This window comes from Benincasa hispida, chromosome 9, assembly GCF_027475165.1.
Source record: "Benincasa hispida cultivar pf3 chromosome 9, pf3_genome.v1.1, whole genome shotgun sequence".
Classification (NCBI taxonomy): Eukaryota; Viridiplantae; Streptophyta; class Magnoliopsida; order Cucurbitales; family Cucurbitaceae; genus Benincasa; species Benincasa hispida.
In genome coordinates this window covers 77,794,047-77,818,729 of record NC_143486.1, presented here as the reverse complement: position 1 = coordinate 77,818,729, position 24,683 = coordinate 77,794,047, and the positions used below count along the sequence as shown (strand labels likewise).

Here is a 24,683-nt window from a genome sequence, read left to right as displayed (position 1 = left end):
CAAAAACTGATTCTCAACTAAATTTTTTTGAGCTACCAAGGGGACCTCATGGACCTGTAGCTTGAAGCTCCAACGGTACATGAATAATTAATTAAACTCTTTAATTACAATATTCACCGTTAACTGTCGGGCACTCCACTAAAGATTGACAGCTGACTCTTCGCACTACAGATATATTTCTATGTCTATTAGATATAACCAATCAATAGTACATGACCTACACAAATTGCTCGTAAGTACAACTAGGCCAAATTACTGTTTTGTCCTTGTAGTTACATTTAACTCCTTAAGTACTATTGATCCCTCTAATGAACAATAGATCATAGTCCTACTATGACTAAACCCTCTCGGGCTAGGAGAGGGTGTGACACCACATTGTTCAAGACCTGGAATCAGCCCTTAAGGGAGCAATTTATCTACTTACTCCTGCTTCGGGGAAGGAGTGAATTTCATATTGTGTAGTTGTATTCCCAACTCCTCAATCAGACAAATCCCCAAAATGGTAGGCTTGTTGAGTCGGTGATCTGGCCACTCTCACCTATACAAATCAAATGACTGCCCTCATAGGTAGGAGTTCACAACTTACTCAGGATTTAAGTCATGTTACCTATAGTCATCCTGGTGAAATGTAAATCTCTATAATGAACGATGTTATATAATGAGACTAAACATTTCATGGTCCGATTTTATACAAACTCCTTTATATAGAGTATCACTGCTTGCATGCCTAATACATGAATGATCAGGATTAGATCATTTGTAGCACTTTACAACAATTGTAACACCTACAAAGCGGGTCATACTTGTAATGTCACCAGGATAAGGTACCCAGTCTTATTCATCTATTATAGACCATTTAGGTTATCACTTAAACATGATCTACCTATATGTCTCCACATACATGTTTAAGTTACAATGATAATTTTGGGTGTTTAATTTATTGGTTTGTGATTAATGCAACTAAAATATCACATATTGTATAGATAAAGTGAATAAAATATCATATATTTTATTAATCAATAAAGAGTTTGTTCAGCAATGTTTACAAACTATAGGACCCTACGAGATTTAGGGCATCAACCCCAACACTATGATTCACAAGAAGATAAAGTATTTGTATCGACCAATGTTACATTCTTGGAAGAAGGTCATATTAGGAATCGTCAACCTCACAATAAACTACTACTGAATGAAATGACCAAAGATACTGTAGACAAATCAACAAAAGTTGTTGATCAAGTTGGTCCATCAACAATAGTTATTGCCCCATCACATCCTTCTCAAGAGTTGAGAATGCTTTGATGTAGTGGGAGGGTTGTTCATCAGCCTGAACGTTACATGGGTTTAACAAAAACTCAAGACATCATACCTGATGATGGCCTAGAGGATCTATTAACCTTTAAACAAGCAATGGATGATGTTGATAGGGAACAGTGGATAAAAGCCATGGACGTGGAAATAGAGTCAATGTACTTCAATTTTGTCTAAGAACTTGTAGATCAACCACATGAGGTTAAACTTATAGATTATAAATGGATCTACAAGAGAAAGCGAGACAAAACTGGCAAAGTGCAAACCTACAAAACCAGACTTATGGCAAAAGGTTTTACTCCAAGGAAGGGGGTTGACTATGAAGAAACCTTCTCTCCTGTTGCCATGATAAAATCAATAAGAATACTTTTATCCATTGTTGCATATTATGACTATCAAATATGGAAAATGGATGTCAAGACAGCTTTCTTGAATGACCATCTTGATGAAAGTATTTTCATGTCTCAATCAGAAGAGTTCATTGAACAGAGTCAAGAACAAAAAGTTTGTAAACTTAAAAGGTCCATTTATGTGTAAAAACAAGCTTCTAAATCCTAAAATATAAGATTTGACACTGTAATCAAGTCTTATGGTTTTGAACAGAATGTTGACGACCCTTGTGTATACAAGAAAATAGTCAACAAAACTGTAGCTTTCCTGGTCCTTTATGTTGATGATATCTTGCTCAATGGGAATGAGGCAAGTTTCCTTACTGATGTAAAGAGATGGTTAACATCACAATTCCAAATGAAAGATTTGGGAGATGCTCAATGTGTTCTTGGGATCCAATTTTTCGAAAACGCAAGAATAGAACATTAGCACTATCTCAAGCATCTTATATTGACAAGATGTTGTCAAGATATAATATGAAAATTCCAAAAGTGGTATGTTACCTTTTAGATATAGAATTAATTTGTCAAAGAAGAAGTGTCCTAAGACGTCTCAAGAAGTTGAGGAAAGGAAAAGAATTCCATATGCATCGGCAGTTAAGAGTCTAATGTATGCTATGTTGTGTACACGTCCTGACATATTTTTGCAGCTGGAATCGTCAACAGGTTCCAATCTAACCCTGGACATAGTCATTGGACTGCTATTAAGAACATCCTTAAGTATCTCAGGAGAACGAGGAACTATATACTTGTGTATGGGCCTAAGGATATGATCCTTACAAGATACACTGATTCTGATTTTTAGACTGATGTAGATTCTAGGAAATCTACTTCAGGATCAGTTTTCACTCTTAACGAAGGAGCTATAGTATGAAGAAGCATCAAATAGAGTTGTATAGTTAACTCCATGATGGAAGCAGAATATGTAGCTATATGCGAAGTAGCTAGAAGTAGCGTGGTTGCGCAAGTTTCTGTCAGATTTGGAAGTAGCTCCAAATTTGCATCTGTATACCCTATATTGCGACAACAGCGGTGCAGTTGTAAATTCCAAGGAACCAAGAAGTCACAAATATGGAAAAACATATCGAAAGAAAGTACCATTTCATTAGGGAGATAGTACACCGAGGAGACGTGATAGTCATGAAGATAGCCTTAGAAGATAACCTTGCTGATCCATTTACGAAAGCCCTCTCAGGTAAAGTTTTCGAGGGCCACCTGGTCGGACTAGGACTACGAGCATCATAATCTAGGGCAAGTGGGAGAATGTATAATGTCAAAGGGCATATGAATGCCCTAGTTTATTGTATTTTCTCTCTATTTTTCTCAACATTGTAAAACATTATACGTTTGTCTCACTGGAGTATTAGTCCAAGCGGGAGATTATTGGGAATGTCCTAAAACTTGTAGTTCGTAGATATTGTTAACATATTCTATTTATCAATAAAAGTATTATTGAGTATTTTATTCAATAAATTGTTATTGATATTGCATTCTGCTATAAAAATCCAAATAAACGAATACATGGCTATAATATGAATATTTAACTTTATGGTTGACATAAAATAGGATCAAGTTTTAGTATATAGCCAAAATGGTCTATAAGTATATGGATGAGAATGGGTACCTCATCTTGGTGACACTATTGGATGCGGCTCGTTTTGTATATTAATATAAATGATGTGATCCCAAAATCATTCATGTGGAGACATATGAGTGGAGGCATCTTATGCAATGAGTTTGCATAAGACCGAACCTCGAAATAGTCACTTTCTTTATAACGATTGTTTACTGTTAAAACTGACTATTGCAAAATTCAATGACCTAAGGTAACTCGATCTTAATCCTAAGCTAACTATGAACTCCCGTTTATTCGAGATTATTCTTTGATCTGCATAGGTGAGAGTAGTCCAATAGCACTGCTCAATAAGTCTCCCATTTTAGGGATAAGACCGGATAGATAGCTGGGGACATAGTTCTGTGAGATGAAATTCACTCCTACCCGGTTTAGGGTTAGCAAATAGGTTATTCTCTTAAGTACTGATTTCTAGTCTTGAACAATGGGGCTCCACCCTCTCATGATCAAGAGGGACATGGTTTATTAGTTGGACTATAAACCAATTGTTCAATAGAGGTTCAGTGGGAGCTTAAGGAGCAAGATGTATTTGTAGGGATAAAACGATAATTTTGACCTAGCTGTGAATACGAACAACCTGTGAAGGGTCGACTTACTAATCATGGTTAAAGTGGACAAAAATATATCTACAATAAGGAGAGTGCAACTATCAAGTTATAGTAGTATGTCTCGGTAGTTAACAAATATTGATTTAATTTGGTCTAAAGAATTTAGCTAATTAGTCTCAAATCGTTGAAGCTCATAATCTATAGGTCCATAAGATTCCTCTACTAAATTGTAAAAGAATCTTGGATTAGTGAATTGAGTGAATATGAAATGTTGAGATTCAAAATTAGGATTTGAATTTCTTCTGCAAATTCAATTAAGGTTTCTATTAATTGTATTTGATACAATTGAAACATTTAATTTTTGTCGAAATCAAACGAAATTGGAGAGTTCAAAATATTTAAATAATGATTTAAATATTTGATGAGGTGAAATATAATATTTTATATTTTATATTAAATTAAATTAAATTAATTAATTTAATTAATTATTCAAATTTTGAAAATTGTTCAAAATTGGTAATTTAATTAATTAGAATTTTGGATTTCTTTTGAAAGTTCAAAATTATAAAATTTAAATTAAAAATTGATTTTGAAAAATTAGTTTTTAATTTAAATAAATTAATCAATTAACTTAATAAAATTGAATAAAATATTTCAAAGTGAAAATACACCTCATGCTACTTCAATTTCAAAGCTATATTATTCAATAATGCATGGCCTATCAGTATAAAATGAAGTTTTGAACTTCAATTATAGTTTTATGGATACTGATTAAGTGTACAATTTCTGTAGAAAGCCAAACCCTCCAAACCCTCTTCAATCTCACTCAAATCCAACTCAAATTCAGAGATTTCACCTCTCAATTCAAGTTAGAGAATAGTAGATAAGACCTTTGTGGTAGTCCTCTGTTGATTTGAAAATCTAATTCGTGGAAGGAAGGTGTAATTGAAGAGAATCTTCAAAGGTATTGTGTTCTTAAAATCCATTTTTGAAACTTTGTTCCATAGCATGTTTTAAATTCAAATTAAGTGTAATTAGAGTGCTTATTGATTCTGTTTCTTCCGCTGCATATTAAATTTACTCTATCAATTGGTATGTCATATTTAAATTACATAAAAATCTAGGATCTCATATTTAATGACCATGAAAAATCACAAATTACTTTCTTTCGTTTTGAATTAAGATGGGGAGAATAAAAATTGTTCAAAAGTACATATGATATAGCTCTAATGAAATTATGATACTAAGAAGAAAATTTTCTTTGGGATTTAGAATTTGATGAGTCCATCTTTCCATAGTTTATATTTAGAAGGATTATCTAAAATGGACTTAGTTAAATGGACATTAACATGACTTTCCTTTTTAGAGAGTGAAGGTTTGATCTTCCTTTTCATAATTTTATACTAAAAAGATATATATATACAGGAGGATAATATCATACTTCTATTTATCGGTAGATATTTTTTTTTTACCATGCATTATTTCTTTCTTTCTTTCTTTAATACCATGCATCATTACTTATTAGGGAACAAAATTGCTTTATATATGCTTGAAAGTTCCTCTAGCATAATATTTATCTTGGTTAGATATGGTATTAAAGTTTCACTTACATGTCGATATTATTTTTTTTAATATTTCTATATTTTTATGAGTTTGCGTAAGAAATGAGGAATGTATAATTAGTATTTGTATTATATTGTAAGAAAGATTCATAAAATATAAACGAATAAGCAAGATGTGTCACTAATGTAAATAAAATATGTATTTAAAAAAAAAAACACATTACTTTTTTTATTTTTTTATTTTTTATTTTTGTTTTCATAATTTTTTTTAAAATATCCATTGTCTTCATCGGCTTCTTATCTATATTTTTATTGATACTTATGTAAAATTCAATTATTCATATTTTCGTCGATATTGATATTTTAATTCTTGTAATTAGGCAGATAAAGATGTCAAACTTTTATTAGACAAAATGAATGTAATAACTTTATGATAGACCATAATAATTATAAGAGTCTATGACTAAAAAAGTTTGATTAAAATAATAATGAAATATTTTAAACGAAAGGCTTCCACATAGCTCTATTCCTTCGTTGGAATTTGCTTCATCCATACTAATTCAATAATAATAAGCAAAATAGTTAAGAAATTGAAGATTGAAAAGCCAACAATAACTTAAAATAGTTAAACTTGTAATGAAAGTAATTCTTACCTTTTTTTTTTTTTTTTCTTGCATCTAAGTTATGTTGTATGCTTGATGGACATATCATGACAAATTGTAGAAGTAGGGCCATTAGAGACTATGATATAAAATATCATATTAATTTAAGGAAAAAAAAGTTAAAGTTTTTTTTTTAATAATAATTTATTTAGTTAAAAAAGTTGGCTCATAATTGCTGAGATGATAGTCTACTTCATACTCAACTTGCAATTCACAATGATATAGATAGATAGTGAAATTGGCACGTATTTAAATGATCTATTTGATTAAAAGATTGTTCGTTTTAGTAAATTAGAAGGGAAAAATGGATTTTAATATTGCAAATTTCATAATTATTTAATTTTTTGGAATTCAACTCAATTATAATACATCTTGTAGTGCTGATTCAATTAAAAGTGTGCTCACTTTTAAAATATATGTAGCAACATATATTAACATGTTTTCTTATTATATACATTATTAAATTATGCTTCAATAATTATTGAAATTTATTTAATAAAATAATGAATTGAAATTTATTTAATAAAATAATGAATAATATTGTTTGATTAATATGAAGTATAAATTAATTATTATAAATTATTGATTCAATCCATCTCCTAGATAAATGATTAAGAGGTCATGAGTTTAGTTCATGGTGGCCACTACCTAGGATTTAGTATTGTGCAAGTTTCCTTGACATCCAAATATTGTAGTTGTCTTGTGAAATTAGTCGAGGTGCACATAAATTGACTTGAACACTCATGAACATCAACAAAAAAACAAAAAAAAAAAAGTTATTGATTCAATCACGGGAGTAATACGAACTACAAAGATGATAATGCAGATGATATGAAAAGGTGAAAAAGATGATGGTTATATCATATGTACATTTGACTGAACTATACTTTCTATTGAGGTTAAATTATTTACTTTGAATTGAGATGTCATTTTAGAGGCATGGACGGAATTTTGAACCTCTATTTAGAATCGAATTGACAAAAATTAACATTTGGACACAAATGAAGAAGAAGGTTACATTAATCAACTTTTTTATTCTAATTCTTTTAGCTCCACGTACCTAGTTTTTTTTTTTTTTTTTGCTCATCACCAGTGTAGACTAGGATTGACAAAAATTTCGGCGGTATCGGGTCCACGTGGGTCCTTGTCCTGATCGGGTGGGGAATCTCCAGTTTAATCGAGGATGGAGGTCAAATCGGGGATTATAATCGGATCCCTGATCAAAGATGGGCAGGGACGGAGAAGGTATCCCGACCCTGTCCCCATTCCCGTCTCTGCAGGGGTATTTTCCCCCATCTTCGCCGCCAACCCCAGTGAAAACTTCGTGGGGAATAGATAGAAAATTATTTGTATTCTTTTTACTTTTAGTGTTTAGAGAAAAACATTCTTTTCATCTCTAGATTTTAAGTATAATTTTCATTTGATCCTTAAAGTTTCAAAATGTTATATTATTAATCTTTTAAGTTTTGAGTTTTATTTTTAATTTAGTCTCAGTTTTAAAATAGGCTTAAGTTTTGAGTTTTGATTCAATTTAATCCATAGGTTTCAATATTTACATTTTTTATTTTGATTTTTAACATAATACTCGATGTTGATTTTGATGTTAATGTTGATTAATTTAAAATAATTATGAAGTGAAATTGCAAAATTAATTTTTATAATAAATGGAAATGATAATGAAACTTAATTAATTATAATTCTTTTAGATTAATTAATAGACATCAATACTAGAAATTGAGAGTGAATATTTAGTAAAAAAGATAAATCTCAAAATCTAGAGACCAAATTGAAATTTCAAAAGTAACAATAACATTTTGAAACATAGAACTAAATTGAAATCAAAATCAAAACTCAAAACATATTTGGGATATAAGGAGCAAATGGAAAGTAAATCTAAAATCTATGGGTAAAAATTTTATTATTCTCTTATTCTTGTTCCTTTTCTAGGGTGTTTGCAAAAATAGTAGAGTTGTGAACTCTTGAGCCTACGATATTTATTTAGGAGATTTTACATGATTTTTTAAAAATTTTCCATAATATTTTAGTATAAGATTTTTTTTTTAAATTAATAAAATATAAAATTCACACTTTTTAATTGTGAGACTGATGCATGAGTTGACAAGCATCTTGAAATTGTGAGAATGGATTGGGGAATGGAGGAATGGGGAGACGCAAAAACGCAAATGCCCCAACTGTCATTTTATTCTCACTTTGTTTTATTACAGCAGTTTGATTTTAGGTCATTTGATTTAGGTTCGTACTTCGTTTTTTGTGTGTTTTGTGTTTCTGTGTGTTTCTTTGTGGTTCAAACCCTTTTTTTTTTCCTTATGATCTTTCTTCTTACTAGATTCAATTCAAATGTAATTGATCAACTTCTTAGAAATATAAATTTTGCAACGTTTTACTTGCTTAATTATGAAATTCATCCCTTGTATACGCATTCCTCTTAAACTGTGCTAATGCTACCCGTTTCTTGTTTTTCAGTCTTGATATTCATTATTTAGTATTTTTAATGGAAGTGAAACTCGATACAAGGTCAAAGAAAAGAGGTAACTAAGATTTAATGAGTAGCGAGTACTCCGTGAAATTATGAGTTTTTGATACGTTTGTAGGAGTAGATCATTAATCATTTAAGAGATTGAAAAAAGATCATCCATACAAAAATCTCTTCAATTATAAGATCAACAAATACACACAATGAAGTCAATTTCATAATTTCACTTCATGCTGATGCAAACGAGTGGGGTTAGATTGATTTGGTTTTTTCCCCATTTTCCATTCCCCACTTCACAACTCATCATCTCTCCTGAAATTTAACTCAACCCCTACTCTGCAGCTCTTCTTATTGGATTCCATTTATTAACTATCATTTATGACCAAGTGGACATTGATGATCACAATTTCCAAGCAACCCCCATTGCCCTTTAATGAGTTGCAACTTTTCATTTTCCATGACGGCCACATTCTCAATGGTGGGTTTAGCTTGGTTTTCATGCTATTGGCTGCTGCTTGTTGCTTCCTTAAAGAAATTTAATCAACTTTTTCTTTTGGGTCAAATCCTAAAAACAACTTTAACACTCTGATGATCTGTGTCAATTTCATTTTCTATTCGTTGATACATTAACATTATTCTGTGAATGGAACAAAATAATTCAATAATGAATGATGATGCAATTTCTATCTCAAATTGTTTCCACATTCTTGTTTGACTCAAGAACATGATACAATCCCACTTTCCCATTTTACACAACCCTCTTTCCTTTTTTTTCCCCCTTTTTTTTCCATTTTTGTTTTGGAATATGGAAATGACTCCACTCCCTTAATCATCCCATTACTTACAAATACTGTGTGCGTTGAGCGATATATGTCCCAGTTTGGTGAGTGCCTCTTATCTTGTCTCACGTTAAACAACCAACCCCTAACTTTTTGTTATTTTGCTTTGTCAAACGTCGTTCATTATCTTCGGACTACAAGATGAGACTGCATCTGCAACTGTGAGGAAGATATGGTCTTGGCCTATCAAATCTACAAACTCCGACGCGTGAAGTTTGTTGATCACCACGGGCCCCGGATTTGCTAGAATGAGCTGTTTCCACCAACATAACTTCAGGTTAGGAGATTTGCTTTCAAAAAGTTAATTGGTCACATATTAAACTAGTTAGATGATTCTGTAAAAGGTGAAGTTTTTACCTCAATTTCTCTTTTCTTGAGACTCCCATTTAGCTCTTCCAAAGCATGTATACCACTGGTGTCTATGTCAGTAACAGCTTCAGCATAAAACACAAACAGAAATTAGTTTAATTGGCCCAGCAGTGTCTCGAATGTTTTCTTCACTGTTTAATTAGATTCAAAATGCCTTGAAACAGATACTTACGTGACATTTCAACTATTAGAAACTGGATTTTGTTCTGGTATAACTTTTTCGTTTGTTCTTCCTCATCAACCAGCCATCTCAATATCCTGTAAAGACATCGAAATTCAGCATCATTTCTCAATATTTACAAATACATGTTGCTTATGAAGTTGTATTCTCTTAGATTTCAAAGACATTGAACTTTAAAATAAGTGAAAACAAGACAGTGTTGGGCTGCTTGAGGTGACTTTCATCTATATCTATACCTTTCCTTGATGTAATTGGAGTTGGAAAAGTAAATTGCCGAATCAACTCTCACTATCAAAATGCCGGGAACCTTGGTTGCTTCAGGATATTGCAGTATGTTTCGGTAAACGGTCGTCCTCGGGATCTTTCCAAGAATTGCAGTCCTTGGCCTGGTAACTTGTAGAAGAATTTTGGCGAAGGAAATGCATACCTACAAAAAGTAAGAGAAAAACGAAATAACTAAAAGAAGTTAGTATAAAAAAAAAAATCTGTTTTGATATTCAGGAGCTTTAGATGGAGTTAGGTAGGTATTATTTACCGCAACAAGAAGGCCTATCTCAACAGAGAAAAAGATGACACCGAAGAAGGCTCCCATACAAGCAACAAAATCAAATTTATCAATCTTCCAAATCAGTTTCACTGCGTACAAGTCGACCAAGTTGATCACAGCGGATATGATGATAGCAGACAGAATCGCATGAGGAGTATATTTGAAAAGTGGGGTGAGTAATGTCAAAGTTAGGAGTACTACAATGGACATCACAATGTTGGAGACTGCAGTTTGGCAGCCAGCCATGTAATTTACAGCGGATCGAGAGAATGATCCTGCAGGCAATGATATGGACACAATCACTTGACAATGACATGATATTTAGGATAATTAGCAGTCAAATGAGGCTCTTATTCTGATATATTTACTTTTCTTTCCTTTCTCACCTGTTGCTACATAGCAGGAAGTCATTGAACCAACAACATTCATGACTCCCATTGCTACCATTTCCTTGTTCCCATCTATTTGATAGTCTTTCATTGAAGCAAACGTTCTTCCAATCGCAACGGCTTCCTAAAAATCAAACAAAAATTCAGAACATGAACACAAAGAATGACTAATAGACTTTCTTCCAACAGTAAAGTAGTTTTAGAGTAGGCTCACCGTCAATGCTACCATTCCCGCCACAACACCGATCTTAATCCCTTTCGGAAGGTATTGGCCTGATAAATATAAGTCCTTTACAGATGGGGGATTGATTCCTTTCTTTATGTGTTTCACCTTTATAAGATAGTAAAAGACACATTAAGAAAAGGAGATGTAAAATGATCAATCTTGACGCAGTATTAATTCATATACTCACAATTGCAACTCCTTCCTTATCTGCACGAGTAATGTAAACCAAAAGGGTGGACAGTACAACAGATATAAGTGGAGCAATTGCAGGCACCCAAAAGAGCCTCTTGTTCCTCTTCCCCTGCTCCATATCAATGAGAACAATCTTAAGAGGGGCAGTAGAGAAATAGATGAGTTCTTATATTATTGGTGATGGAAGTAAGGGACTTTACAATGAATTTTGCAAATAGAAGGAAACCAAGGAAGGTTGCAGCAATCACTATCGTCTGCCAGTTCCACTGTGACAAAGTATACAAGGTATTCAGTGAGAAAGGAACTCAAACATGCTGAAACTAACAATTTTTCATTTTGCAATCAGAGGTGTAGAACTCACTCCATGTTGTATCGTGCCAAATATCAACTGCATAACAGAGATAATATCTGTTTTATTTGTGAATTTCTTTATGCCAAGAAAGCCTTTTAGTTGTTGGAGAGCAATGGTGACGGCAGCTCCACCCATGAAGCCAACAATGGCAGCATGAGACAAGAAGTCAATAAGGAATCCCAACCTGTCCCGAGAGTTTAAATTTATACTCCATAAAGTGGAACTTGAGCAGGGGGTTTCATAGAAACATATAAAGGCATATGAAACTAACAAGTGTGGCTGTAAAGAAAGTATTGAATCACCTCAGAACTCCAAGGGTGGCTTGTGTGATCCCTGCAAAGAATGTAGCTGTAAATGCTAGCCGCCTGTAGTCTTCTGGATTCGTAGAAGAATCGATTGCCTCTTGAAGCAGTGTCCCCAACAAGAGAGAAACAACAGCAACTGGACCAATGGCTATATCTCTTGAGCTACCCATAAGTGCATAGATTAATGGTGGAACAAAACTGGAATCTGCAAGATTTTGACAAAGAATGAGATTAACCTCACAAGAAAATATTTAAAAAGCAGCATTGTCAGGTGTTAGTAGAAAGCACAAAAACTTACATAAACCATACTCTGGAGACAAATTTGCAAGCTCGGCATACCCAATATCCTGATAGTGAAAGAAAGAAATCAGTCATTAGCAAGTAGTAAAATGCTTTAAACTATGCCTCTTTAGAATCTTCCTTGATCAAAATCAATTCCCTATGAAAGTTTAAAACTTATACCTGTGGGATGCAAAGACTAGCAATAGTTAATCCAGAAATAACATCTCCTTTAAACTTAGCCAAATTATAAGTTCTTCCCCAATCAAGTATCGGAAAAACAGCCTGGATGCCGAGGATAAATTTCCGCTTCTTAGTTTGATCCTTGAATGAACGGAGAGGATCATCTGGGAAAAATGTTTCTTTCACTGCAGATTTGATTTCTTTGTAGAGATTTTGCTTTGGTGGAACCCCAACTCTGTGAATGTATCTCTCATCCTCTCCTTCATTATCTGTAGACGAACATCTATAATCCATCTCCTTTCTTTCAAGTCCCTCATCAGCTGAATTCTCTCTCATGTCACTCATTTTAACTGTCAGGTTATCACCTGAATTTGTAGGATACTTGTTAAAAACATAAGAATCCAAAAGAAACAGATGGCCATGGATATACGAACAAATATTACAATTTTAGATACATTCAATTCAAACACTAAATCAATCTATCTAATACAAGTGAAAAACTAAAATCTTAACTATAGACTGTGAAAACTGACCCCTAGGGAAAATGCAGAGAAAAGATTTGGATACGGAAACTAGTAGCCGAGTTCTTTCTTATATATACACATACACACATACAAAGACAGAAAGACTAACATTATTCGAATAACCTTAAAATTACTACACAAATTCTGCGACACTTTTGTTTGCTTTTACTTGTATATATTGTTCTTTTTTCCTGAGGACCACAAAAGAGCCTTAACGAATCCGTAAAAAGGTCATTCCAGACATACCATTAACATTCATCATAATAATAATCACTATATTGTACTTGAGTCCGACACTAGAGGCTGACAATGCACCAGAAAAAAAGGGTCAATTTCAATCCATTCCCTCAAACAGAACAAAAAATTACCTTATATTCTCCAAAATGGTACTAAAATTCAAGAACAATAATCATAAATTCATAATATATTAAGGAAGGTCCAAAAACTTAATCATCCAATTCCAAAACATCTAATCATGGAAGGTGGCATATATATATGATTTTGATTATCATCAATTTTCACAATGTAGCTTGAAAAAACTCCATAATATTCCTAAAAAATTGGAAGAATAATAATGTGAGAGTTATATTCTTCTACTAAGTACCTTTGTCTCGTGTCCTTCGTTCTGCCTCTCATAGGAGAAAAAAAAAAAGAAGCTTTGGGTAGTGGAAGAAAATGTATTCCCTTTGTTCAAAGCTGTTGATTAATAAGAAGAGATTATTTTGACACCAAAAAGGGGGGAAAAAGAGGAATTTTGCCGTACAAGCGATCATAAATAATAGAAGAGTTGATGAATATTGAGTTCAATTGTTGCAATGGAAGAGTTTGTGGATTTATCTGGCAAAACCTTTTTGCTTGCTGATCTTTCTTGTTCTTCCCCACACTTGATGGTTCTAAACGTTTTTCTCTTTGAAAGATCCTTCTTCTAGGACTCATAAAATTAAATTTTAAAATTACTCAAGGGATTTTATTTATATTATATAAAGCCAAATAAAAATGACGAAATGATGACCACATACAATGAACCCACAAATTTTCCTATTTTTGGGTTGAAACAAAAACTGTTCTGGAGATTCTAGCCACGCATGCATGTGAGTTTCTTTCTTATCTTTAATAAAAAGGGAATAAGTTTTTCTTTTTCTCGTCCTTTTTATTTACTTAATAGATAATAGATAAATAATACCTATAACCTAAGTGATTTTTTTTTCTTTCGTCAGTGAATATTGCTTTGCTTGGTAGATTATTAAAAGTATATTATAAAAATTCGATAATTCTCATTTTAATTAAGAAGGATACAAAGCTATTTATAGATAAAATGGTTAACAGAAAAGCTTAAACTATCCAAACGAACAGTAGCCGTTTCTCTAACAAAATACAAACTGACGTACTAATTAATGTTAACGTGGTTGTGCATTTAGTTGCTGAGAAAGAAACGAAAATTTATGAAGAAAATGTTGAGCCACGTGGAAAATAGGGAAAGAAAAATGTTTAAAATATAAAGTTGTTATTCGTTGGTAGGGGCTACTTTGTAGTGTGACTGGGCGACCAACAGACACGTCGGATAATGTTGAACTTGGTCGGTTTTTGGTCGTTTGTTCAATATGTAACTGGGCGACCATTTCAAACCTATGAAATTGAACTGGAAATGTAGGTTTAATTAGGAAATTAGGGTAGTTTTAAAAAGAATTTAGGTAAAAAGGTTACTTTTGAAACTATTTAGGTAAAAAATATAGTTTTTTTTATTTGAGAGTCCGTGTCTTTATCTTCGAACTATGTACCCCAACTTCATACAACTAACGAAAAATAAATAGAAAATAAATGGAGTTAAAATAGTAACGGTTTGTTCTTTGTTTATATAAATAAAGTGTATAACTTCATTTGATGTATGCCAGCTTGGAATAATAGTGGTAGCTTAACAAATTTTTTTTTATCTATAATTAGTACAACGTTAAACAATTGATGAATGAAGTAATTGTATAATTTCAATATTTCTATTTATAAAACATGGTATATTAATTTTTTTTAACAACAAAATGGTTTATTTAAATATTATCTAAATTTAGTTTATAAAGTTAAATTTTAAAATGATTGATATTTTACGATTCAAATTATATTTTATTTAGTTTAACTACACCACGTTTAGTATCACTCATCATAAAATCTTATATATATTGTGATTTTTTATATCTCATATTATTATAATTTAATTATATATTTAATATTATTATAATTAATTAATAATATATTTTTTTAATAAAGTTTTTAAAATCAATAGTAATCATTTCAATTTCAATTTTTAAAGAATAAGTAAAAAAATTGTAAAATATGGTATAATAATTAAGAAAACAACAATATCATATATCAAAAAAAAAAAAAAAAGAGAGAGAGAGAGAAAAAGAAAAGATTTGTTTTTATAGAATATTTGAACTCGGGTGGAGAGAGGAAAAAAATGAGTTTTTATAAATTTATTTCCTTGTTAGTTCGATGTTGTATTGATTATAATATTCTTTTTATAGTAAAGTGATACACTATTAATATTTAAGATTGAAATTTTCAAAACAGGAAAAAAACGAAAACGAAAAAAGTAAAAAATAATAATAAAAAAATGATTGGGGTTGGATTTGAACAAAGGTGGGGTTGAAAAAAATATAAATAAATATATTTAAAATTTTGTGTTTGGTTAATAATAATGAAAAAAAAAAGTCAAAATATTAACTAATAAGATGTTTAATTATAATATATTAAACTAGCATATGAAAGGTTAATTTTTCTTTAAATCTAAATCCTATAAAATCATCTTAGCTAGAAAGATTACTTGCATAAAAACAAAATTTAAAATCACTCCAGATTTCAAATCATTTTAGTTTTACAAATAACTGAATTCATTTGAAATATGTTATAATTTAAAATCATTTTCATCAACCTTATTTGGAAAGGATTTTACATTTAAACCATGCTTAATGTTTGCTAAATTATAGTTAATAACAGTTTTTTGTTAATGGATAAAAAATCCAATAATATTGCTTCACTCACTTTTGAAAATTTATCATTTATCCTTCCATACCTATATTAACCATGTTACCACGAGATTTCATGAGAAATTTATTTGTGAGATTTGAACTTTTGTATTTGTATTAATTTCAGTACAATCTCTAATACAATATCTTTTGACGCTTTCAAAGTAAACTTTAATGTTTAAAATTGTTGATCTTTCAAAGTAAACTTTGATGTTTAAAATTGTTGATCTTCTTGAATGATCGGCATTTTATGGAATTTGAACTTTTGTATTTGTACAATTTCTAATATAATATCTTTTGAAGCTTTCAAAGTAAAACTTTAATGTTTAAAATTGTTGATCTTCTTGAATGATCGGCATTTGGTGGAATTTGAACTTTTGTATTTGTATTAATTTCAGTATAATGAGTACAATCTCTAATACAATATCTTTTGATGCTTTCAAAGTAAATTTTAATGTTTAAAATTATTATCTTCTTGAATGATCGGACTTGGGCTTGATCTTGGATGATCGATCAACATTTAGGCTTGTTGATTTATTGGATGATTGGTCTTTGGCCTTGTTGGCTTATTTGGATAATTGGTCTTTGGGCTTGTTGACTTATTGAATGATCGGTTTTTGGGGTCTTTGGGCTTGTTTACCTTCTTGCATAATCAGGCTATTAGCCTTTAGGATTGGCCTTTGAGCTGGTTGATTTATTGGATGATTGACATTTGGGTTTGTTGACTTATTGGATGATTGGTTTTTAGGCTTATTGACTTATTGGATTATCGGCCTTTGGGCTAGTTGACTTATTGGATGACTGGCCTTTGGGCTAGTTGACTGGTTGATCTTCTTGTATGGTCTTTAGAGTTGTTAAGATCGACCTTTGGCTTGTTGAGCTTCTTGGAGACGATCTTGTTAAATGATCGACCTTTGGACTGACCTTTGGGCTTGAAGACCTTGTTGGATGATAGGCTTTGGGCTTGACGATCTTCTTGGATGACCAGCCTTGAACTTGACGATTTTGTTAGATGATCAGATGACCAGCCTTGAACTTGACGATTTTGTTAGATGATCAGCTCCTCTATTTATAGAATTCTCTGGTGGGCCTCGTGGGCTTAGACTTGATTGGTAATGGGTTTGGCTCCTGGACTCAATTAGTTGGATTTGGGTCTACTTTGGCATTTAGGTCAAATTAAACCTATTTTTGGACTTAATTGCACTATAGCCCAAATTATAATATTTTGGTCAAATTAATTTTACTCAATCCAATGTTTGTGATGAAAACACATAATTTGTCTTCGGACACATGTCATCTCTTAATTGGTCATAAATTTGATGATTTAAAATTTCATTATTAATTTAGTAAATGATAAGACAATTTGTAATTGATCCAAAATTTCTTTTTCAACCACAATCATATCCGATGTTGTCAAATCTTTTCTTCTTAAATTAAATCCATTGATTTTGTCTCTTATTTAATTTAATAGAATTTATTCTTTCCTTATCTATTGTATTTATTTAATCTGAAATAACATTTCTATACAATCCATTTTTTTTTTCTAATCTTACATTGGAATATAAAAGGTAATGTGTAATTTAAATCAATAAAAAAAATTAAATGGTCATCTTATAGAAATTTTTTAAATTAAAAATCAAAATAACATCAATTTTAATATTGTGTATATTTTTCAAATCCACACCATGTAAATGGTAGGAAAAAATATCTTTTTGTCCCTATGTTTTGGGTCTAGTTTCTATTTGATGTGTAGGTTTTAAAGTATTATACATTTAGTTCTTAAGTTTTGAGTTTGATTTTAATTTAGTTCACATATTTTAAAATGTTACAATTTTACTCTTAATATTTGAGTTTTGTTTCAATTTGGGTTCTAGATGTCAAGTTTTATACTTTTAACCTCGATTTTTCACTAAATGTTTATTTTTCGTCTTAGTGCTAATGTAAGTTAATAACTTTGAAATAATTAATATAATTATAATTAATTATGTTTCATTATTTTTAACGTGTTTAAAATTAAATTTAAAATTCACTTCATAATTATTTTAAATTAATTAAGAGATATTGACGTCAACGAGTGGAAGTGGGTATTTTTAATAAAAATTTGAAGTTAAAAATGTAAAATCTTGAAACCTACAGACCAAATTGAAATAAAATTTAAATCTCAAGGGTAAAATTGTAACATTTTGAAACTTAGGGATTAACATTTTGAAACTTAGGGATTAAATTGAAACCAAACTCAAAACTTAAGAACTAAATGTTTAACATTCTGAAACCTAAGAGTCAAATAGAAACTAAACCTAAAATCTATGAATTAAAAAGATATTTTCCCTTAAATTGTAACTAGTAAGTATAGTTTAATATTGTGGCTAATGTTGGTTGAAGCTAAAATTAAGTCCAATCAAAAGTCAAAGTTCGGCAAACTCGCTTAGGGGTTGTTTGATAGCCACTAGACTTGGGTTGCGTGGACTTAAAAAGTCCACCCGGTGTTTGATGTCCGTTTGAAAGAAAACGGTGGGTTACAAACCCACCATTTTAACCTACCACTTTCTCTTCCCGTTTCACATGACTTTTTCTAGGCGTTTTAATTACTTTTCCCAATTTTCTCTCTCTCTTTCCCTTCACGCGTTTTCATTATTCACCTCTCTCTCTTATCATTTTCTCTCTTCTTTCGTCGTTTAGTTTGTCTTCCTTCATCTCGTCTCTTTTTCCTCATTTTAGCTCGTATGAGTTGTATTCTCAGACTTCATTCTATATTTGCATTTTCTTGTTGAACGATGCATTTCTCTTCTTCAATTTTTGTTGTATAACTATTTTTTTAGATCTTGTAGATATGAACTATTTTTTGGTAGATCAACTAATTTTTGGTAGGGTCTAATTTTTTTTTTTTTTTTTTTTTTTATTTTATAGTAGATATGAACAATTTCTTGGTAGATCTAACTTTTTTTTTCAAGATCTTAAATCTTTTCGAATACTTGGTTTCTAGCTTAGGATTTGTACGTTTTTAACTGGATTCCCTCATATTTTATTCGTCCTTACATGTTTGATTTTTCGATTGTTGTTGGCTCTATACTTTTTTGGATTCGCTTTTGTTCTAATTTAGCTTCCCGTCATTTTGGGCATCTTTTTGACTTGCAAATCTAACTCTCTCTCTCTCTCTTTTTTCTTTTTTTATAGATCTGAAATTATTTCGAATCCTTGGTTTCTGGCTTAAGATTTGTAGTTCTCGTTTGGATTCCCTCATATTTTATTCTTTCTTGCATGCTTGATTTTCCAATTATTGTTGGCTTTGTACTTTGTTGGGTTCGTTTTTGTTCTGATTTAACTTCCCATCATTTTGGGCATCTTTTTAGCTTGTATTTTTATGACTATGGTTTACTCTTATAATTTGTTCTTCATCTCTTATGATTTTTTTTTCCACTTCTGGTATGTTATTACAACTAAGACCCTGTTATTTTTAACGCACATGGACAGACTCGTTGCATGGAAAATCGATATAATAGGCACGCCTACTTGAAGGGCTGACTAAAGATGATAGATGCGACCTAATTGATATAATAGACACGGACATACAAAAGACGGACTTCTTCCTCGTTGTACCGTAAGAGAAATGACTATAGTACTACACACGCCTACTTGCTCAGACCCACTAGAATGAGCCTAATATTTCAACCTAAAAACATATATTTTGTCACTTTATTTTTTGGAACGGCCACATCTTCGGTCGTTTGATATAATTTTTGTGATGTTCAGAAGAATGTAACTGTACTACACTATCACATTCTAGTCATCATTATGAAATGGAAGGTAATTATTCTATGTACAATTTCAGTTCGACATATACGATCCATATTATATAAACATAAGCTGTTAAATTATCTAGTTATTCAACATTTATGTGTACAACATGTTAATTTTTTTTTTATAATAATGTTAAGTTAGCAAGATTCAATTGCATACATACAATATACCAATTCATAAGTAGTTGAGTTGCAATATGACATGTATTTTGGTGGTATGTTTTACAAATTGAAGAGAATTAGAGTTTTTACAGTTTTTGAAAAGAATACGTTGAAAAGAATCTGTTATATTTTACAAACTAGAAAAATAAAGTTTTTCCAGTTTATGTCATAAAAGGGTTGAGAAAACCGTGTATAGTTGAAAATTCATCAACAATAATAAAGCAAAAGCAAAAACAAAAACAAAAACAAAAGAAAAAGAAAAAGAAAGGAAAAAAAAACCAATCTCATTTACAAAAACTGTCATCAGATACATTGACTCAACTCAACTTTGCACCCAAACATAGACTTTCAAACTCAACTCAACTCAACTATGTATTCCAAACACAGATAATAATTACCAACTCAAACTTTGCACAACAAATACAGATAATAATTACCAACTCAACTCTTTACTTTTACCGTGAGTCAATCGCTCTGTTAGTTTAGATATATTTTGAGACCAAAAAACATCTATCATTAATTTTGAGACCGTGTATTATTTGGAGAAATTCCTACTACCATTTCAAAAACTTTTTTCTAACTTTTTAAATAATTTTTAAGATGAACAATGGAGGGTCCCACGTAATGAAAATACTATTTTGTCTTTCATTATAGTGCCTACAATTTCATAGTTACAATCACAATTTTTTATACCCGACTTCAATTTTAAAACTTGAACTTCAATTTTCTATTTTGTTTGTTTCGTGTTTTTGGCAAATTTCAACTAATATTTGTGGAAGATTTATTGTTATTTTTAAAGGAACAAATTTGATAAATAAAAGTTTCGTTTGGATTTTTTGTAATTGAAAATTTTCTTGTCAAAAAAATTCTTGCGTGATTTTCCATAAAAATTGGAAAATTGAGAAGTTCCCGTAAATTTTAATTGTTATGAGAAATTCATGGAAGTTTTTTTCTCCATTTCAAAATTAAATATGGAAAATAAAAAATTTTTAAATTTTTAAAAAAAATCTTAAACTATCCAGGGAATTCCCGTAAGTTTAACCGAAATTGAAGTTGGTTAGAAAAAAAATTAAACTAAAGCTTATAAAAATTGAAATTGGTTAACTTAAACTAACTAAATTTAAGTTTAAAAGAACGAAATTGGTTTGAATTAAACAAAATGAAATTGACTAAAGAAATTAAACTAATTTAAACTTACCGGACAAATTGAAATTGGAATTTGGTTAAAAAAAAACAAATAAACGAGAGTTTAAAGAAAAAAAATTAATCGATAAAAAAGAAAGAAAAAAAACTATCCAAAATCAAAGTCAACTATATAGAAAAGTCAACTTTATGGGAAATCTAATCGTTTCTGTAAGATAGACTTTGACTTTAGCCAATTATTTTGTTTGTTATTAAATTTTTCTTTAAAGTTAAACTTAAAGCTTAAGCCTATCAGGAAAATTTTCAGTAGTTTTTTTTTACCCAATTCCAATTCCAATTTTGGTAAGTTTAAGTTTAATTTTCTTTAGCTAATTCAATTTTTTTAACTTAAACCAATTTCATTTCTTAAGTTTGCCGATTTCAATTCTGGTAAGTTTTAATTAATTTTTTTCTAACCAATTTCAATTCTAATTAAACTTAAGGTTTTTTTTTTAATTTTTTATTTACTATTGGAAAAAAAATTCCACCAATTTTCTTTAACAATTGATATTTAAAGAAATTTCTCCATTTTTTAATTCTTACAAAAAAAAAATCACGCAATAACCTTTTAAAGAAAATTTTCAATTACGAGAAATCCCAATGAAACTTTTATTTCTCAAGTTTGTTTATTTAAAAATAACAATAAATATACCACAAATATTGGTTAAAACTTGTAAGAGGAAAACATAAAATTGAAGTTTAAGAAGGTACTTGTAGAGCCTCCAATTAAAATCTTAAAATTCAACAAATAAATTAGAAGAAGTTAGTTTTGGTCACTCGAAAACATTTTAGGTTAGAAATAACTATTTTCCCCTTATTTGGATCATACAAAGGTAAAATTAAAATAATATGGTAGTTTTAAAAACTATTTATAAAAATATTGTACTTTTGAAACTATTTAGAAAAATATTGTAGTTTTTTTTTTTATTTAATAGGTCGAGGGTTCAAAATTCGACCTATACCTTTTTTTTTCTTTTTAATAATTTAAACATTGAATGTTGGAAATTCGACCCACCTAGGACGAATTTTCAACATTCAACCTTTGTGTTTCCTTTCTTTCTTCTTATTTTTTTTTTTTTTTAATGTTCCATTTTATAAAAATAATTTCTAAAAATATTTTATTATTTTATTTAAACTCTAAAAAGAATAAATTAAAAAAATAATATCTCATAAAAAAAAGTGTAAATTAAAATATCTCATTTATATAAAAATAATTACAAAAATCAATGTGTCCCACAAGGCGGACATCGTCGATTTCGAGCTGGTTGTCATCGTGGACTTCGAATTTGAGGTTGCTCTGGTTCTTCTTGATGTTGCTCTGGTACCTCTGCAGACGCTTCATGATATAAATATTTATTATGCTCTCCATGACCCCGACCATGTCCATGCACGTATGAAGACGAAGGACCAGCCTCCGAGTCATAATGTCCTAAACCAAATGCTGGCATCATCATCATCAGACTAACATAATTAGTTTGACTCTGCGTCTGCATCACAGAGGGCAACTCTTCCACATTATGGGCAACCTCATCAAACTCATCCTTTTCTCGTACAGGTCTTCTACATCTAGGAGTTGGTGGAGGACAATAGGTATATCGTACATATAATGCATCTCCTCCATGTAGCTTTGATTGTCACTACATATAGCAAGAACCTGGTTTGGAGCATTTGCAACATCATGGAGTCTCTGTTGTTCGATCTTTGTGAATTATAAAACAATTAGATATATTTAAAATAAATTTAAATTAAAAATAATTAGATAATAATCATTATGACCCACAGCTGCTCCCGGACGAGTGACGTAGCACCTTGTAATATTATTATACCAAAGAATGTAGTATTGAGTGACATCTCTATCAAACTATTCAATAGAAACCTCCACTGCAATAAACCTTGCACGATAGTGCCATCGCACTACCAAATGTGCAACTTTTTCGAACCAATTTACAGTCCTTAAGTCGATATCATGCAGTAGGGGTTCAGTATTACAAGGCGATAGGACATCCTGCTGAAAATCGAATTGTCTCATCACCCTGTCAGGAAGATGCCACTCACCAATGTGAAAACATATGAGATGACTCATCGTTCGCTATATGTTTTGACCATTCGTACAGAAATTGGGCAAAGTATGCATAATAATTTTGTACGGCTCCCGAATAACCTGAAACACAAAATATTATATTGGAGAACATTAAAGACAAATACAATAAAATTGTGTATACAATAATCAATTAGGTTCAGTGTAATGTACCTGATCAGGTTGAAGCAGATCAAACATGTATCTATATTGGTTGATACATGTGTGGCTGTCCTAATCACACAAAATTTGTCTCTCCACTTAAATTTTTAAATTGATAATTTAGAATCTAAATTAACTAAATCAGTGATATAAAAATTAAATTGACAGTAGGCTCGTCCAGCTAACTGAGCATCATTAACATGTTGTAGCTATGGAGCATTGTTGGAAATCGCTCCCAAACCCATAATTGGAAAAGTATGAGAGACCCAGCTATCTCTCGAAACTCAGGTCTTGTTGCTTTGCATAGTTGTCTATACAAGCATGCCAAACATGCTTCACCCCTCGAATACTGCCCCGCATCATAGAGGTTAGCTAATAGTGGCAGGAACATCAAGTAAGCAAAATGACTTGATTTGTCGGAAAACAGACTTCCACCCATCATTTGTAGTATATATGTTCGCACATATCTTATGACGGTTTCCTCATTTGCATCATATGTGAGCTCACGGAATTGTGTTCCTAACCGTATCAAACTTAACCTTGATCCTTTAATTTTGTCGGCAGATGGGGTCACACTGAGGTACAGTTGACAAATTTGTGACCAGTCATCGTACATCACTCCAGTGACTGGCTCACCGTCAACAGGTATCCCTAACAACACTTCTACGTCTTGTAGAGTGATAGTGCACTCTCCAACAGACATATGAAATGTATGCGTCTCATGCCTCCATCTCTCGACCAAGGCTGTAATCAGATGCCAGTCCAACTGAATAAATCCCAATCTAGCAACCCCATAGAATCTAGATGTGCGCAGTAGTGGTATTATTCGAGGGTGGAGTAGGATAGTGCGCTGGAGAACTGCCTCTCGATGCCTGCAAGATATTTCTCCAGTAGTACGATCTCGCCATACAATAAATGATCGATGAATGGATTGGTCGTACAAAACATCAGGATCAACAGGTCCTGGGTTAAAGAAAAAAAATATTTATTTCTCAATTAAAAAATATTTATTTCTCAATTAAAAAAATATTTTCTCAATTAAAAAAATATTTATTTCTTAATTAGAAGAATAATGTACAACTTAATTAACTTAATTAAATAAAGTACAACTTAATTAAAAGAATAATGTACAACTTTATAAATTATAATAAAAAAATTGAATATACAATAAAAGTATCTACACTTAATTAAATATACATGATAAAAAGATTATTTATTTCTCAACTAAATAATGTACAACTTAATTAAAAAAATAACATACAACTTAATTAAAAGAATAATGTATGACTTTATAGATTACA

The 24,683-nt window shown here is 31.0% G+C and overlaps 1 protein-coding gene and 1 long non-coding RNA gene across 2 annotated transcripts; one reads left to right on the top strand and one right to left on the bottom strand.

Annotated features, from left to right (window-relative positions):
* Nucleotides 1-9,245: 9,245 nt before the first annotated feature.
* On the bottom strand, nucleotides 9,246-13,940 carry LOC120085417 (sulfate transporter 1.3-like). The gene is made up of 14 exons (XM_090317338.1): nucleotides 13,590-13,940; nucleotides 12,462-12,826; nucleotides 12,298-12,346; nucleotides 11,997-12,204; nucleotides 11,704-11,878; nucleotides 11,543-11,608; nucleotides 11,338-11,451; nucleotides 11,139-11,255; nucleotides 10,922-11,048; nucleotides 10,524-10,810; nucleotides 10,225-10,415; nucleotides 9,980-10,065; nucleotides 9,796-9,872; nucleotides 9,246-9,691 (listed from the first exon to the last, which is right to left on the bottom strand). The coding sequence occupies exons 2-14, from the start codon at nucleotides 12,804-12,806 to the stop codon at nucleotides 9,548-9,550; spliced, it is 1,986 nt and encodes a 661-aa protein (XP_090173464.1). The 5' UTR covers nucleotides 12,807-12,826; nucleotides 13,590-13,940; the 3' UTR covers nucleotides 9,246-9,547.
* Nucleotides 9,577-11,032, top strand: LOC150034084 (uncharacterized). The gene is made up of 2 exons (XR_016531789.1): nucleotides 9,577-9,715; nucleotides 10,310-11,032. It is a non-coding gene; the product is annotated as an uncharacterized LOC150034084 (long non-coding RNA).
* Nucleotides 13,941-24,683: the final 10,743 nt, after the last annotated feature.

Bases quoted from the DNA above. Each gene is read 5' to 3' on its own strand.
- LOC120085417 (XM_090317338.1), bottom strand. From the start codon at position 12,806: ATGAGTGACATGAGAGAGAATTCAGCTGATGAGGGACTTGAAAGAAAG. The intron at 11,879-11,996 runs GTGATTCAATAC...CTCTCGGGACAG, and splicing joins GCCACCCTTGGAGTTCTGAG to GTTGGGATTCCTTATTGACT. The intron at 10,066-10,224 runs GTATAGATATAG...ATGTCTTTACAG, and splicing joins TCCAATTACATCAAGGAAAG to GATATTGAGATGGCTGGTTG.